This window comes from Lucilia sericata, unplaced genomic scaffold (genome assembly GCF_015586225.1).
Source record: "Lucilia sericata isolate MDLA Ls3-8-SP2 unplaced genomic scaffold, ASM1558622v1 Contig004582F_arrow, whole genome shotgun sequence".
Taxonomy (NCBI): Eukaryota; Metazoa; Arthropoda; class Insecta; order Diptera; family Calliphoridae; genus Lucilia; species Lucilia sericata.
The window spans coordinates 11,054-23,769 of NW_023997288.1; the positions used below are offsets into that span (position 1 = coordinate 11,054).

At 29.2% G+C, this 12,716-nt stretch overlaps 2 protein-coding genes across 2 annotated transcripts; one reads left to right on the forward strand and one right to left on the reverse strand.

The window, feature by feature from the left end:
* Positions 1–226: 226 nt before the first annotated feature.
* LOC119615233 (protein UBASH3A homolog) lies at positions 227–6,573 on the reverse strand. The gene is given in 12 exon segments (XM_037971310.1): positions 227–1,045; positions 1,114–1,185; positions 1,188–1,358; positions 1,419–1,585; positions 2,548–2,635; positions 2,638–2,958; positions 3,039–3,378; positions 3,656–3,824; positions 5,051–5,156; positions 5,375–5,570; positions 5,629–5,869; positions 6,311–6,573. Coding segments are annotated over 12 exon segments (2,217 nt in total). The 5' UTR covers positions 6,418–6,573; the 3' UTR covers positions 227–806.
* Positions 6,574–10,425: 3,852 nt separating this feature from the next.
* Positions 10,426–12,015, forward strand: LOC119615234 (alpha-2-macroglobulin receptor-associated protein-like). Its single transcript, XM_037971311.1, has 3 exons — positions 10,426–10,792; positions 10,848–11,277; positions 11,338–12,015. The coding sequence occupies exons 1-3, from the start codon at positions 10,586–10,588 to the stop codon at positions 11,826–11,828; spliced, it is 1,128 nt and encodes a 375-aa protein (XP_037827239.1). The 5' UTR covers positions 10,426–10,585; the 3' UTR covers positions 11,829–12,015.
* The last annotated feature ends 701 nt before the right edge of the window (positions 12,016–12,716 follow it).

Consider the following 12,716-nt stretch of genomic DNA (forward strand, 5'->3'; position numbering starts at 1 on the left):
TTATAGAAAATGTTCTTTAATTATTTATAAAAAATTTCTACTTTTAAAGAAAATTTTCTAAAAATTCATAATTTTATATAAAACTTCTAATAAATTTTCAACTTTCTTTTCGGCTTTTTCCAATCAACATTGCATTTTAAACTTGTATATAGAATGTGTTTGTTTGTGTATAGATTTTGTTGGGTTTTTAAGAAATAATTTCAAAATAAAATGGCAGTTTTAAAGATTGTTTGTTTCTTTCTGGTTCTGTATTCTAAAGACAACTTAAATGTATTTATATAAGTAAATAAAATTGCTTAAAATAGTATTTTATAAAACAACCTTAAGAATTGTGCAAACTAAAGTAAAGCGATGAAGCGATGAACTTGTAAAATTTTATATTTAACTTGTAAAAACCATTAAAAAGCCAAAGTAGTTCCAATATTTTTTCTGTTTCTGTAAAATTCGTCTCCAAATAACTAAAAATATCTAAAATTTTCCCATCGATATTAAGATATCTAATTAAAACACACAATTTTTTACAAAAGATTGTTCATCCCACCTCTTTACTTTATTTGCAAATGGTATAACATAATTGTTCTTGTTTTTTGTTGTACATAAAATCCAAACAACAACTGAAAAAATAAAATATATAAAACAGGCAAAAAAATAAAAGCAACAAAAAAGTACGTGTAAAGTTAATAACAATAAATAAGAAGCAATATTATATATTCTCATGTATTTGAGTAGGTTGTATTTAGATTTTAGATTGATTTATTTACTTAAGAAGAAGAAAGTTTATTGATAAACTCCTCGAAGCACTTGCACTATGTGGCAGTCAAAGCATTCCATTCAAAGCGAGGATTTTTAGAATGTGTAACGGGTAAACATTCCGGTTCAACTAGTTTCCATTGGCCATCAATTTCCTCAACATTGGCTAAACTACAATATGGTATTTTGTGTATAACATGACGCAATTCATTGGTGTTGCGGGGAGCCTCACCAATCAGTTGGCGGGTGCAGGTGTCAAGGGTAGTGGCATGGGCTACAATTAAGATATTGCCACCTATTTTGTGAAAAAGAATAATATTATTAATTAGTTGTTAATTTTATGTAAAAACCAAAAGAACTTACTTGTTGATTCAATAATTTTCTTCAAAACTTCATAGTTACGTGTATAAAAATCTTCTGTTGTCTCTTTATACCCTCATTTAGTTTATTAACAGTTACAAACGGTTGATATTCATTATCTATTATATAATTAGCTTCTCTTAATTCCTCTTTGTTAAGCCAATCGGGTACACCTTCAGGATACCAAGCCATCCACTCAAATAGACCAGGTTCTAATTTTATTCTATGTTTTCCGGTTAGTTTGAGACCTTGGAAAAAAGTTTTATAATTATATATTTTTGAAGGTTTTTACTTTGTATAGTTTATACCTTCTAAAGCACTGGTACAAGTTTGAATACAACGATATGCCGGTGAGCAATAAACATTATCAATTTGTACGCGAGCATCATATAATGCCTCACCTATTAAACTGGCTTGATGCAAACCAATATTAGTTAGGGGCGAATCATTTTGCCAACCATCGGGACAATTATTTCTGTAAGAGAATAATTTAAAAAAAAATGGAAATATAAATTATTTCTTTTATAAATTATGTAATTTTATCAGAAGTCCTGATTAAGAAATTCTCTAATATTTTCAATGAATTTTTGAAAAATTCTCTATAAATCCGCATCAGAAAAATATCTCTAAGAAAATTTACAAAATATTCTCTCTTTTAGAGAATTTTCGAAATATTCTCTCTTTTAGAGAATTTTCGAAATATTCTCTCCTAAGAGAATTTTCTTTTTGAAAAATAATCTTTAAGTAAAAAATTTCGTAAAATATCATTTTGAACTATATCGAATTATTATTTCTTAAATTTCATTCTTAATTTTCGAAAATTTCTGTTTAAAGAGAAATTTTGAAAATTTTTGTTTTTTGAGAAATTTCGAAGAACTCTCCCTTTTTAAGATTTTTTGTTTTAATTTTCTCTTTTTTACAAAATTATTATAAATCTTCTCTTTTTAGAAAATTCTCGAAAAATTCTCTCTGTTTCGAAAAATGATCTCTTATAAAGAATTTTGAATTATTATATTATTTAAAAATATTTAAAAAAAATTCTCTCCCTTTTAAAGAATTTCCATAAAAATTTTACCTTCTCAGAGATATTTCTAAAAATTATGTCAAAGTATTCTCTCTTAAAGACAATTTTCAAAAAACTCTATCTTTTAAAGAATTTTTGAAAAATTCTACCTTTTTAGAGAATTATCTAAAAGTCGGAAAATTATCTTTTCAAACATTTATTTTTTGCAGAATTTCGAAAAATTCTCTTTTGAGAATTTCTAAAACTTCTCTATTTTTAGAGAATTTTTGGAAAATTTTTTCTTTTTCAGAAGATGTCTAAAATTTAATTTATTTTGTTTGAGAATTTTCGAAAAATTCTCTTTTTTTTTTGAAAAATTTTCTACAATTCTTCTTTTGTTTTCAGAGATATGTCGTTATATATAATTTTCTCACCTTTTTGGCAGTGTTTTCGGCATATTCAAATCTTTACGCATATAATTATTGAACTCATCAAAACAATATGGTATCCAAGCGCCAAAGTAAAATCGACCCTTTCGCCATGACGCATAATATAAACACGACGATTTTTCGATGATATTGATAAAGAATTTTCGGCCGAATGTTGACTCAATGTATCATCGGCCTTGGGAGGAGCCACCGGTATAGGCTCCACTTTAATGTCACTAGCATTGGGAGTAGACATGCTATTCGGTGTAATTTCAATAAGAGGTGTAGATTGTTGTTGATTGGGATTGTTGTGATTATTCAGGGAATGTAAATCCAAACAGGGTTTTAAGGTTTTGCGTAAATATTTCTCAACACTCTGTTCTGAATCCTCATTAAAAGAGGAACCCTCAATTAGATCTGTGGAATGTAAACCAACTAATGAAAATGAAATTAAACAATTTAGTTTTTATCCTATAGCGTATTAGAACTAAACTCACTGTGTGGCAAATCGCGATGATGACGTGATGTTTGTTCTTCTGTTTCTGTTGAAATGCTACGACCATCGACCATATCACACTCTTCGGCTGAAGTTAATGAAGGTGTTATTGATTTTGACAATTGCACAACACGATGTAAAGTCCAAGCATCCGATTCAGCCGTACGTTCGGTATAATTAACAGGCAAGTGACCATGGGCACCGGTTAACCAAGATATACCCTCAGCCCAGCCGTCTGATGAATTATCAACAGCGTCACTATTCAAATAAATATAATCTCCAATACGTAGTTCCAACTCATCAATTTCGTGAGGACTGTGAGGATAAACAACTTTATGTACCTATTTATGCCACATGAATACAGACGCAACACGCAAAGAGAAAGAGAAAAACGAAAAACAAATTAACAAATACACACTTACAGCTAAATTGCATAGATACTTGTACAAAAACAATTGAAACTCAAACAAAAAAAAAAGGAAAAATGAAAACTTTACTGGGTTAAGGTTAAATTTGCAAAATGTTATTGTTTGAAAACAATAACAACTTTCCAAAAGAAAAGGTAAAATGGATTTGTTATATGTTTGTATATTATATAGAAAATATATAAATATGTACTTGTTTTGTAGCTAATCTGGGATCACGCGAATATAAACGTAGCTCCCAATTGGAGGCACATGACGCATCTAGTGATTCCACTAAAGTTTTTAGAGCATTAAATTGAGTCTGCGGAAATTGATAGGCTAAAGTCAGGTGCAATGATTTCACATGTGGTTCCAATGAATCGCTATATTTTTTGATAATTTATCAAGTTTTTGATACGATATAAAACATTTCATAAGGGTTTTTTATAATTCATTAGGTTATTATTTAGCGTTGTCATTTTATATGAAAAGAAAAGAACAAACAATAAAAACAGAATAACAAAAATATATTAGACAAACCTATTTATAATATAAATTTCATACTTTTTCTATACTATATATGATACTATACTATATTAATAAAACAAAATGTAAGAGCAATTGATGTATTTACTCGGTGGTTATTATAATTGCTACTAAAACCAAAAATACAATGTTAGGAAATCATAACCATATTGTAGAGTATGAAGTCGTTTATACAATGCATATAGTATAGTGTAAGAATGGAATAGAGTATGTATTTAGTCAAGAGGTTGGTTTGTAGTTTTGTAAATATAAAAGTGTTGGGTGTTAAATAAAGCAAATTAACACTGTTCAACAAATTTTTAGTTTTACTTAGAAAAGCGGAATTGGAAAAAAATAAGTATTTGCTAAAGTTTTTTTCTCGACCTACAGACTTTGGGAGCTTTTGAAGATTACAGTTTTTATACTAAATATCCCATTAAAGTTCAATATTTTTTTGGTACTTTTTGTACCACAGCAATAAAGAAACGTAATACAATATTTTGTGCAAAGTATGGATCAACACCGTGGCGCCCAATATATGGAATTTAATAAAAAATGGAAATAAATTGTTGCAAAAAGGATTTTTTTTGGAATTTGGATAAAAATTACAGGATTTGTTAAACATCACAAAAAATAAACACTTTCAATACAAAATAATATATATTCCTCCCTTTTTTAACATAATTTAGTGACTTTCAAAGATATGATAATACATTTAAAAATAATGTTATCTTTTTTAGTAAATAACTTACAATGTATTATTTAACGCTTACGATGTTTTAACTATTAAATTAACTGTTTGAATGATTTGCTTTGAACTACAAACATTAAAAAAAAGCGTCAATATAGACGATTATCATAATGACTAATATATTAATAATAAATGATAAGAATAGATAACTAACAACACTGCAAGTCATATATGAATATTGCAAGCAAATTAACAATAGTTATGAATAAAATAACTAAATGAATGAAATCTATTATAAAAAGCAATTATTTCATATTATTTAAGAATAAATAACAAGCAAAGGAAAGCTTTTTCTAAACTAAAACTTGTAGAAAAATCTTAAATAGAATTAGCTTACAGCGACTGCTACGTGGTATACAACGATTACCCGATGAGACAGCACCACACCAGGGAAAACAAGCCACAATGGCATCAAGTTGCTCATAAGTATCACTAATTACTACACTTCATTAAACGTTAAGCAAATGTTAAAAGAAAATTAGTATAATAATGTTAAAAATAAAAAAAACAAATATAAGAACAATATCCATTTTGGTCAGCAATAGATTGATAAAATAGAAAAAAGAATAAGAAACCATTAAAAACGCACCCGCTTTAAAGAAAACCTTTCCATAAAGTTTAACATTATTTAATGAAAAACCTTATAAAAACACATACTTGAGTTAGAAACTTCCTTAACGTATTGCAAAGCCAAACGTTTTAAATAATTAGCATCATCTTCGGCCACAAAAAAGCCCATAAAATTTTGACTCATATATAATTCCAGTTTAATGGGGCGATCTAGCAATGCTCCGGTCATATCCACTACTTGTTTTAAAGCCTTGGACAGCTGCAGGGAACATTCATCGGGAGCCTGTTTGTGGAAATAAAGTAAATTCTATTGTTTTGAAAATATGTATATGTGAACTTACCTTAAAAAAAGATACTAAAGTAATATGTGGCACATAGTTGTGGGCTCCATTCCAGCCGCACACTTGTCTGGATTTTGTCCAAAATTCTTCTAGTTGTTGTAGAAATGGTCCTGTTGGACAGGCATATAAAATATATTCACGCGGTGTACACTCATCTAAGGTATTATCGTTAACATGAGCCAAAAGCCAATCGGAGGCAATTTGTACACCACGATTACCAGTAGATGCTAAAGCCTTTTCTCTGAAAAGTTATTTAAAGAAAATGGGTAACATTATCTTTCTATACATGATATGGAATTACTTTATCTATATAAATAGTTATACACTTTTATGTGCCTTTAACAAATTTAAGATTTCCTATATGAAAACAGATTTACAGTATATTAAAATTTTAAATAAAAAAAATGAAATAATAATACCGTTAAATTTTGAATCATTTACAGTAGAAAAATTATGAAATCTGGTAACATAAAAATAAATCGCTAGAATTCCCTCATCTAAAATACTTTACTGCTAAACTAATATTAAAATAGCTTTCACTGACAAAAATAGCTATAGCTAAATTAACAACACTGCCCCTAAGAAAATCAATAACAAACCCAATTGCTATTTTTCTTTAATTTAATTTTTCACACATATTTTCCATAAAAATAACAATACTTTTACAATAAAAAATACTTACGCTCTGTGTTTTTGGAAGCCCATTTGTAGTAAAGTTTGTAGAGGCGTTAAATGTTGTTTAGATATACGAGTTGGTGTGGGATTTTTACGTGGCGGTAACGTAGCCATTTTTTCACTTATATTTAACAAAAAGTCTTGTATAAAGAATTTAAATTTATTGTAATATTTCTAAAATACAACACACAACACTTAATTTTAATTAATTTTCTTTATTTCGTTTTAAATAACAAATGTGTAAAAATAAACCACACCGTACCAGAGCCCTGCGCCGACAAATATTAACGGCGGCGGTGACTGACACTAAATATGTCGGCGGCGACTTAAAATCGACTGTAAGCCGGCTAAGTTTTCAACTACGTTTAGTTTTTAATTTTTCTACGATTTTAAATAAAAACGGAATCCGAGAGATCAGAAAGTGGGATTTTGGAAGCAAATATATTGTTTATAACAACAAAACAGAGCAAGCTCAAAAATTGTGTGAGAAATTATGCAGGGATGAATAAAAAATTCTTAAAAATTAAAAACAAATCCTTTCTCCAAGTTTTATAAAACATATTGCAGAAAACCAGTTTCTAACAAAGATTTTTTATTTGTTTATTTACTAGCTATACCCAGTGTGCTGTGCTACCCTAAAAGCAATATAAATAAGAAACCCACTTAACGATTTTAATGATTCTAACTACAATGGTTTTCCAGATATACAATTTGTTACATATGGGAGATTCCACGCAAATTATTGCAATTTCGCCAATTATTCCGAACGTTAATTAAGATTTTAATTTAATCTATAAAAATTTGAATAATCTAATAGCTTCTCAGATATACAAAATTTTTTATTAAATTCATATGGGAAGTGCCAAGCCCCCCATTGAAAGTCCGCCCGTTATTCTCTAAATGTTCTTCAGTAAAATTTGAAGATTCTAGATCTAATAGTTTCTCAGATATACGAATTTTTCTATTTAATTCAAGCCCCCCAGATGAAAGTCCGCCCTTTTTTCTCCAAAATGTTCAGATGAATATTAAAGTTCTTCGTGCAAAATTTTAAGAATTTAGTTCTATTAGTTTCCCAGATAAACGAATTTTTGTATTTAATTCATATGGGAGGTTCCGCTCCCCTCTTTGGTAGTCCCCCAATTTATTACCCAAAATGTTTACATGAATGTTAAAGTTCTTCCAGAACAACATCATTTAAAGGGATCACAAAGAGATTGAAAAATATTCCAAAAGTTTCACTTTGAAAACATTATTAGAGTGTATGAAAACTCGCAACTCTAAAGGCAGACTATTCCTATTTTAGCTGTAATTTATGATTAAAATAAGTAAGAAGTAAGAGTTATATTCGGTAAATCATATGTCGTAAAAAAACAAATTTCGGAAGTGGTCATATACATATATTTATGGACTTTGATCATTAGATTAATAAGAACGTCAACGTGATTTTCGGATTAGGGTCTTAAATGTGGAATTGGATCAATTATGGACAAAGTTCTCTATAATTTAAAGTATTGTTTTTAATTCTACCATAATTCTATCATAATGATAACTTTTGGAATGATGTATTAGCTATAAACTGATTTTCTGTAAGAGGGTTATATTGGCGGACCGATCCTCATAATTTTATTTTTCATAAATGTGGGTTTCGGTTCCTAAAAATGTTTTTTCGTAGACATCGACATTTGAAAGCCATTTATGTGCGTTTAAGTCATTTTCTGAAGAAGATTTCATATACATATTTACATTACATATTTTCGTTCCAAAAAAATTTGTTTTATTATGGTATTATTAAGTACTTAGAAAACGTTAAAATCAATTATTGAAGGGGGCAGGGTCAATTATGGCCTATAGAGATTTCGATTGATATCGAGCCCTTTTTGCAAAATGGATGTAAGCGAGATAAATTTTCGTTCAATTAGGATACTGCGTGTTTAATTTTATGTTTATATATTCAATATTTTAGAAAATTCAAAAAGTACCAGTTAAAGAACGAAAAATTACCAGAAATACTCCATTTTAAATTTTCATTCACTCAAGTCTCTGATTGCTTAGTTTTATGTTTTTAGGTTCATTATAATAGAAAATTCAAATAGAACCAGTTGAAGAACGAAAAAGTTCCAAAAAGTCCCGTTTTATATGTTCTCACTTACTCCATGCCCTACAGGTTTAATTTTATGTCTATAGGTTCAATATTATAGAAAATTCAAAAAATACCTTTTGAAGAACGAAAAAGTACCAAAAAGTCCCCTTTTATATGTTATCACTTAATCCGGGCTGTACATTCCTAATTTCATGTTTCTAGGTTCAATATTATAAATAATTCAAAAAGTACCAGTCAATGAACGAAAAAGTACCAAAATGTCCCCTTTTATATGTTATCACTTAATCCGGGCTGTACATTCTTAATTTCATGTTTCTAGGTTCAATATTATAAAAATTGAAAAAGTACCAGTCGAAGAACGAAAAAGTACTAAAAAGTCCCTTTTTATAGATTATAATTTACTCCGGGCTCTACATATTTATTTTTATGTTTCTAGGTTTAATTTTATGGAAAACTCAAAAAGTACCAGTCGATAAAGTTCCCATTTTATAGATACTCATTTACTCCAGGCTCTACGTGCATAATTTCATGTTTCTATGTTCAATTTAATAGAAAACTCAAAAAGTACCTTTTGAAGAACGAAAAAGTACCAAAAGTCCATTTTTATAGATTCTCAAGTGCTTAATTACATGTTTCTAAGTTCTAAGTCAAAAAAGTACCAGTTGCAACATCGTATTGGGAGCCCGTTATTATATTTCATATGTATAAGTTAATAAACCAAAAACAATTTTTTATAAAAAAGTACCAAAAATAGGTACAATTTTCACCCCTTAAACGTCCGAATATCCAAAAAGTACTAAATTCATATTTTTATTTGTTCGTAAAGTTATGAAGGATTCAAAAATATTTTTTGAATGTTCTCTGGTTTAAAAGATACCAAGAAGTACCAAATTACTTTCTACCCGTTTATTCCCCAAAGGGGCCGAATTTGAAGAAATTACCGGACACCTGTCCGCTTTTTTTAAATGAACGACGATAAGCATCAACAGTTTTTGTAACTTTTCTAGTTTAGGAGATTTGAGGTTACCGAATTTACGTTTTTACCCTTTTTTAACCCCCAAAAAATTCGAATTTCCAAAAATCCCGTCTTATTGGATACATTTGGGGGGAGACTAACACCTGCCCAAATTTCAGCTCTTTAGCTTCAACCGTTTAGGCTCTACGATGATGAATCAGTCAGTTAGAACGTTAGAATTTTATATACGATGTACATATATAGATTTCGTGCATTGAATTACTGTAAAAACATTGTAGTGTTCGACTTGAATTCAAAGCGTAATGAAAGTGTATTTCAACACTTGAAATTTGAATGTTTGACTGGAATTAAACTTGTTTCAAACTTTAATTCCAGCAAGAATGCTTATTTGGTATAGTGTGACAACTATAAGGAATCTAAAGTCGACATAAAGCGCACAATGGTTAGTACCAATATTTTGCCCAAACAACATCTACATACCTAGCCAGGTTATATCCTCTAGGTCCGTGAAGACATTCTCTACAAAGCTATAAATTTGTATAAAAGGCGGCTTAACAATTGTTTCTTGTAAATATTCGGCCACCATAGTGTTTGGAGAAATAGTTGAGACAAAGGGTGCTGATTAAATAACAAATCATGGGTTGATCTCCCACCAGCATCTAATTCGGTGTTAGTTGTTATTGTGAATGATTTCTTTTGCTTCATCCTTAACAGGGTTGCCACATTTTGGGGCGGGGTAAGCTATAATTTTTAGAAACTATTTTTATTTTATTTTAAAATAATTTTTTATATTAAAAAACGTTTTTCTTTGGACATCTTTATAAGATTCATATTGATTGGGAACATTGCCGTACCGAGTAACTATAAATTTCTGGCAGCCTTAGTAATGAACAGCACCAAAGTGAATTTATTTAAGATGATATTGATGAGACAGCTGACTATACTTTTTGTGTGGAGAAATGTCATATCATTCAAATAAAAAAATATTCTCTCGGGCACTGATATGTCAAACGCCAACACAAATTATTAACGAATAAGGCACTGCTGTTACCTTATAAAATTCGACTTGTATACTAAAAATACGTGTAAATTACATGTCAGCGGTATTATTAGTTTTATTTTTTATTGTCTACAATTGCCGGATTTTAATAAATCTCAGAAAAAGTTAATAAATTATAAATAAATTTAATAATTAAGTAAAAATTATGTTTAAAATTAAATTATGCATAATAGCAGCATTACTGCTTTGTTCTTGTACGTTGGCTGATAAAAAGGCAAAAAAATATTCCCGAGAAGCAAATGACCCGCATTTTGAACAAGTGAAATCTGAGACTTATGATCCCGACTTCCGGACTTTACAAAGACCATTTCGAATGGCTAAATTAAATTTAGTATGGGCTAAAGCACAAAATGTAAGTTAAAATTCTTAAAATTATAAACAAAAACTTAAATTAAATACATTAATAGAGATTGACCGAACCCAAATTGAAATCCTTGTATATGGAACTTAAAATACAAGACAAAGAAGAAATTACTTGGAAACAATTGAATTCTCAACATAAAGATAAAGATGGTCTTAAAGAAAATGAGCTGAGGCGTAAATTGATTGGTATAATGAGTTCCTATGATCTATTAGAACATTTTGAGGAGACAGAGGACAAAGATAAAGTGAAACCATATAAAAAATTCCATGATCCCGAGGAACGTCACATCAACAAGAGCCTGTTTAAAGATAAGAAATTGAACAAGCTATGGGAAAAGGCAGAAGTTTCCGGTTTTACTGCAGAAGAGTTGAATTCTTTAAAACAAGAATTTGAACATCATCAAGACAAGGTCGATGTTTACTACAGTTTATTGGAAAACTTGGGAACGCAAGTGGATGTCAATAAACACGAAAGTAAGTAAAACAAATATGTTTTTTATTGTTAACTAATATTAATTCCCTGCTACCAAACAGATGCCATTAATGAAGATGAATTGGAAAATTTTAACATGATACCCAGTGATCCCAATGATAATGAAATAGATACCCCCACCGCTAGTGCCAAGAAATATGAAAATCACATTAATGAGGTGCGTGAACATCATCGCGGTCTTAAAGATCACTATGATCGCCTGGAGCGTTTAGTATCTGCCGGTCCTCACAGTCAAGATTTCATAGAACCTAAGGTACAGGGTTTATGGCGTGTGGCCCAGGCTAGTAATTTTACCGATAATGAATTATCCTCCATTAAAAGTGAACTTCATCATTTTGAATCGCGTCTGTTAAAGTTGCGTCACTTACATGCTGAGCATGCTTTACAAAAGGAAAAATATAAAAATGAAAAACACAAAGACAAATCAAATCGTTTTGAAGATATGGAAGATACAATTAAGAAACAATCGCGTAAAGTTGAAAAAATTCAAGAAAACATTGAGAAAACTATATTTAAACATACTGAACTCTGAACTATTTCATGATTTTATTAGTTTTCTGTTTGATACTGATAAGCAACGCGCAGCTGAGCTCAAATATGTTTGTAAAAGAAGCCAAATTCGAATAAAACGATAAGTAGTTTTAAGTTTTGTGTCTGTATGAAATGAAAAATAAAGCATTTTTTGTAAAACAATATTTTTGATAATTAAAGAACAAATATATATCCCTTTTTGTTAAAAATATATTTTATTTGCATTATGGATGATAGTTATAAACGGGACTTTTGGTTTATTTTTAATATTTTATTTTCTTTCCACATACAGTGTCTCACATAAGTATTCGAATTTGGTTGTACTTTGAAAAGAAACATAATTTAATATTTTTTTGTGTGTGAAATGAATAATTAAATTTGTTATTGTCTAGAGAGTCCTATGGTATAATATCACACTCTTTAAAATTTGGAAAAATTACATTTACCTCAATTGATTTGCTTTTTTTAAAAAAAGTCCATAAAATTGCCTGAAAAAAGTATTCGAATTTTTCCTGTATTTCATATATGATCATATTATACGAAACAAAAAAATTATAATCGAGTGTTGTTTTGCATAAAATTGTGTTAAGGGGTTACTATCGACCGAAATTATATATTTTTGGCCCATTTGTTCCACAATTTTGGAGCATTTGTACCATATTTTCATGTAATATCATTAAAATGGCGATTTTTGACCATATTTGCAATTTTTTTCCTTTTTTCCAGAAATAAACCCAAACTTTAATATTGGGATTTAATAGACCCCTTGAGGCATCTAAAAATAATAATTTTTGTTATATGGATCTGTACTTAAATGTTCCAAGATGTATTTTTAGTATCGTTCTTCTGTTTCTAATTGAGTTGTATGGATCTTAAGTCCCTTTTTGTA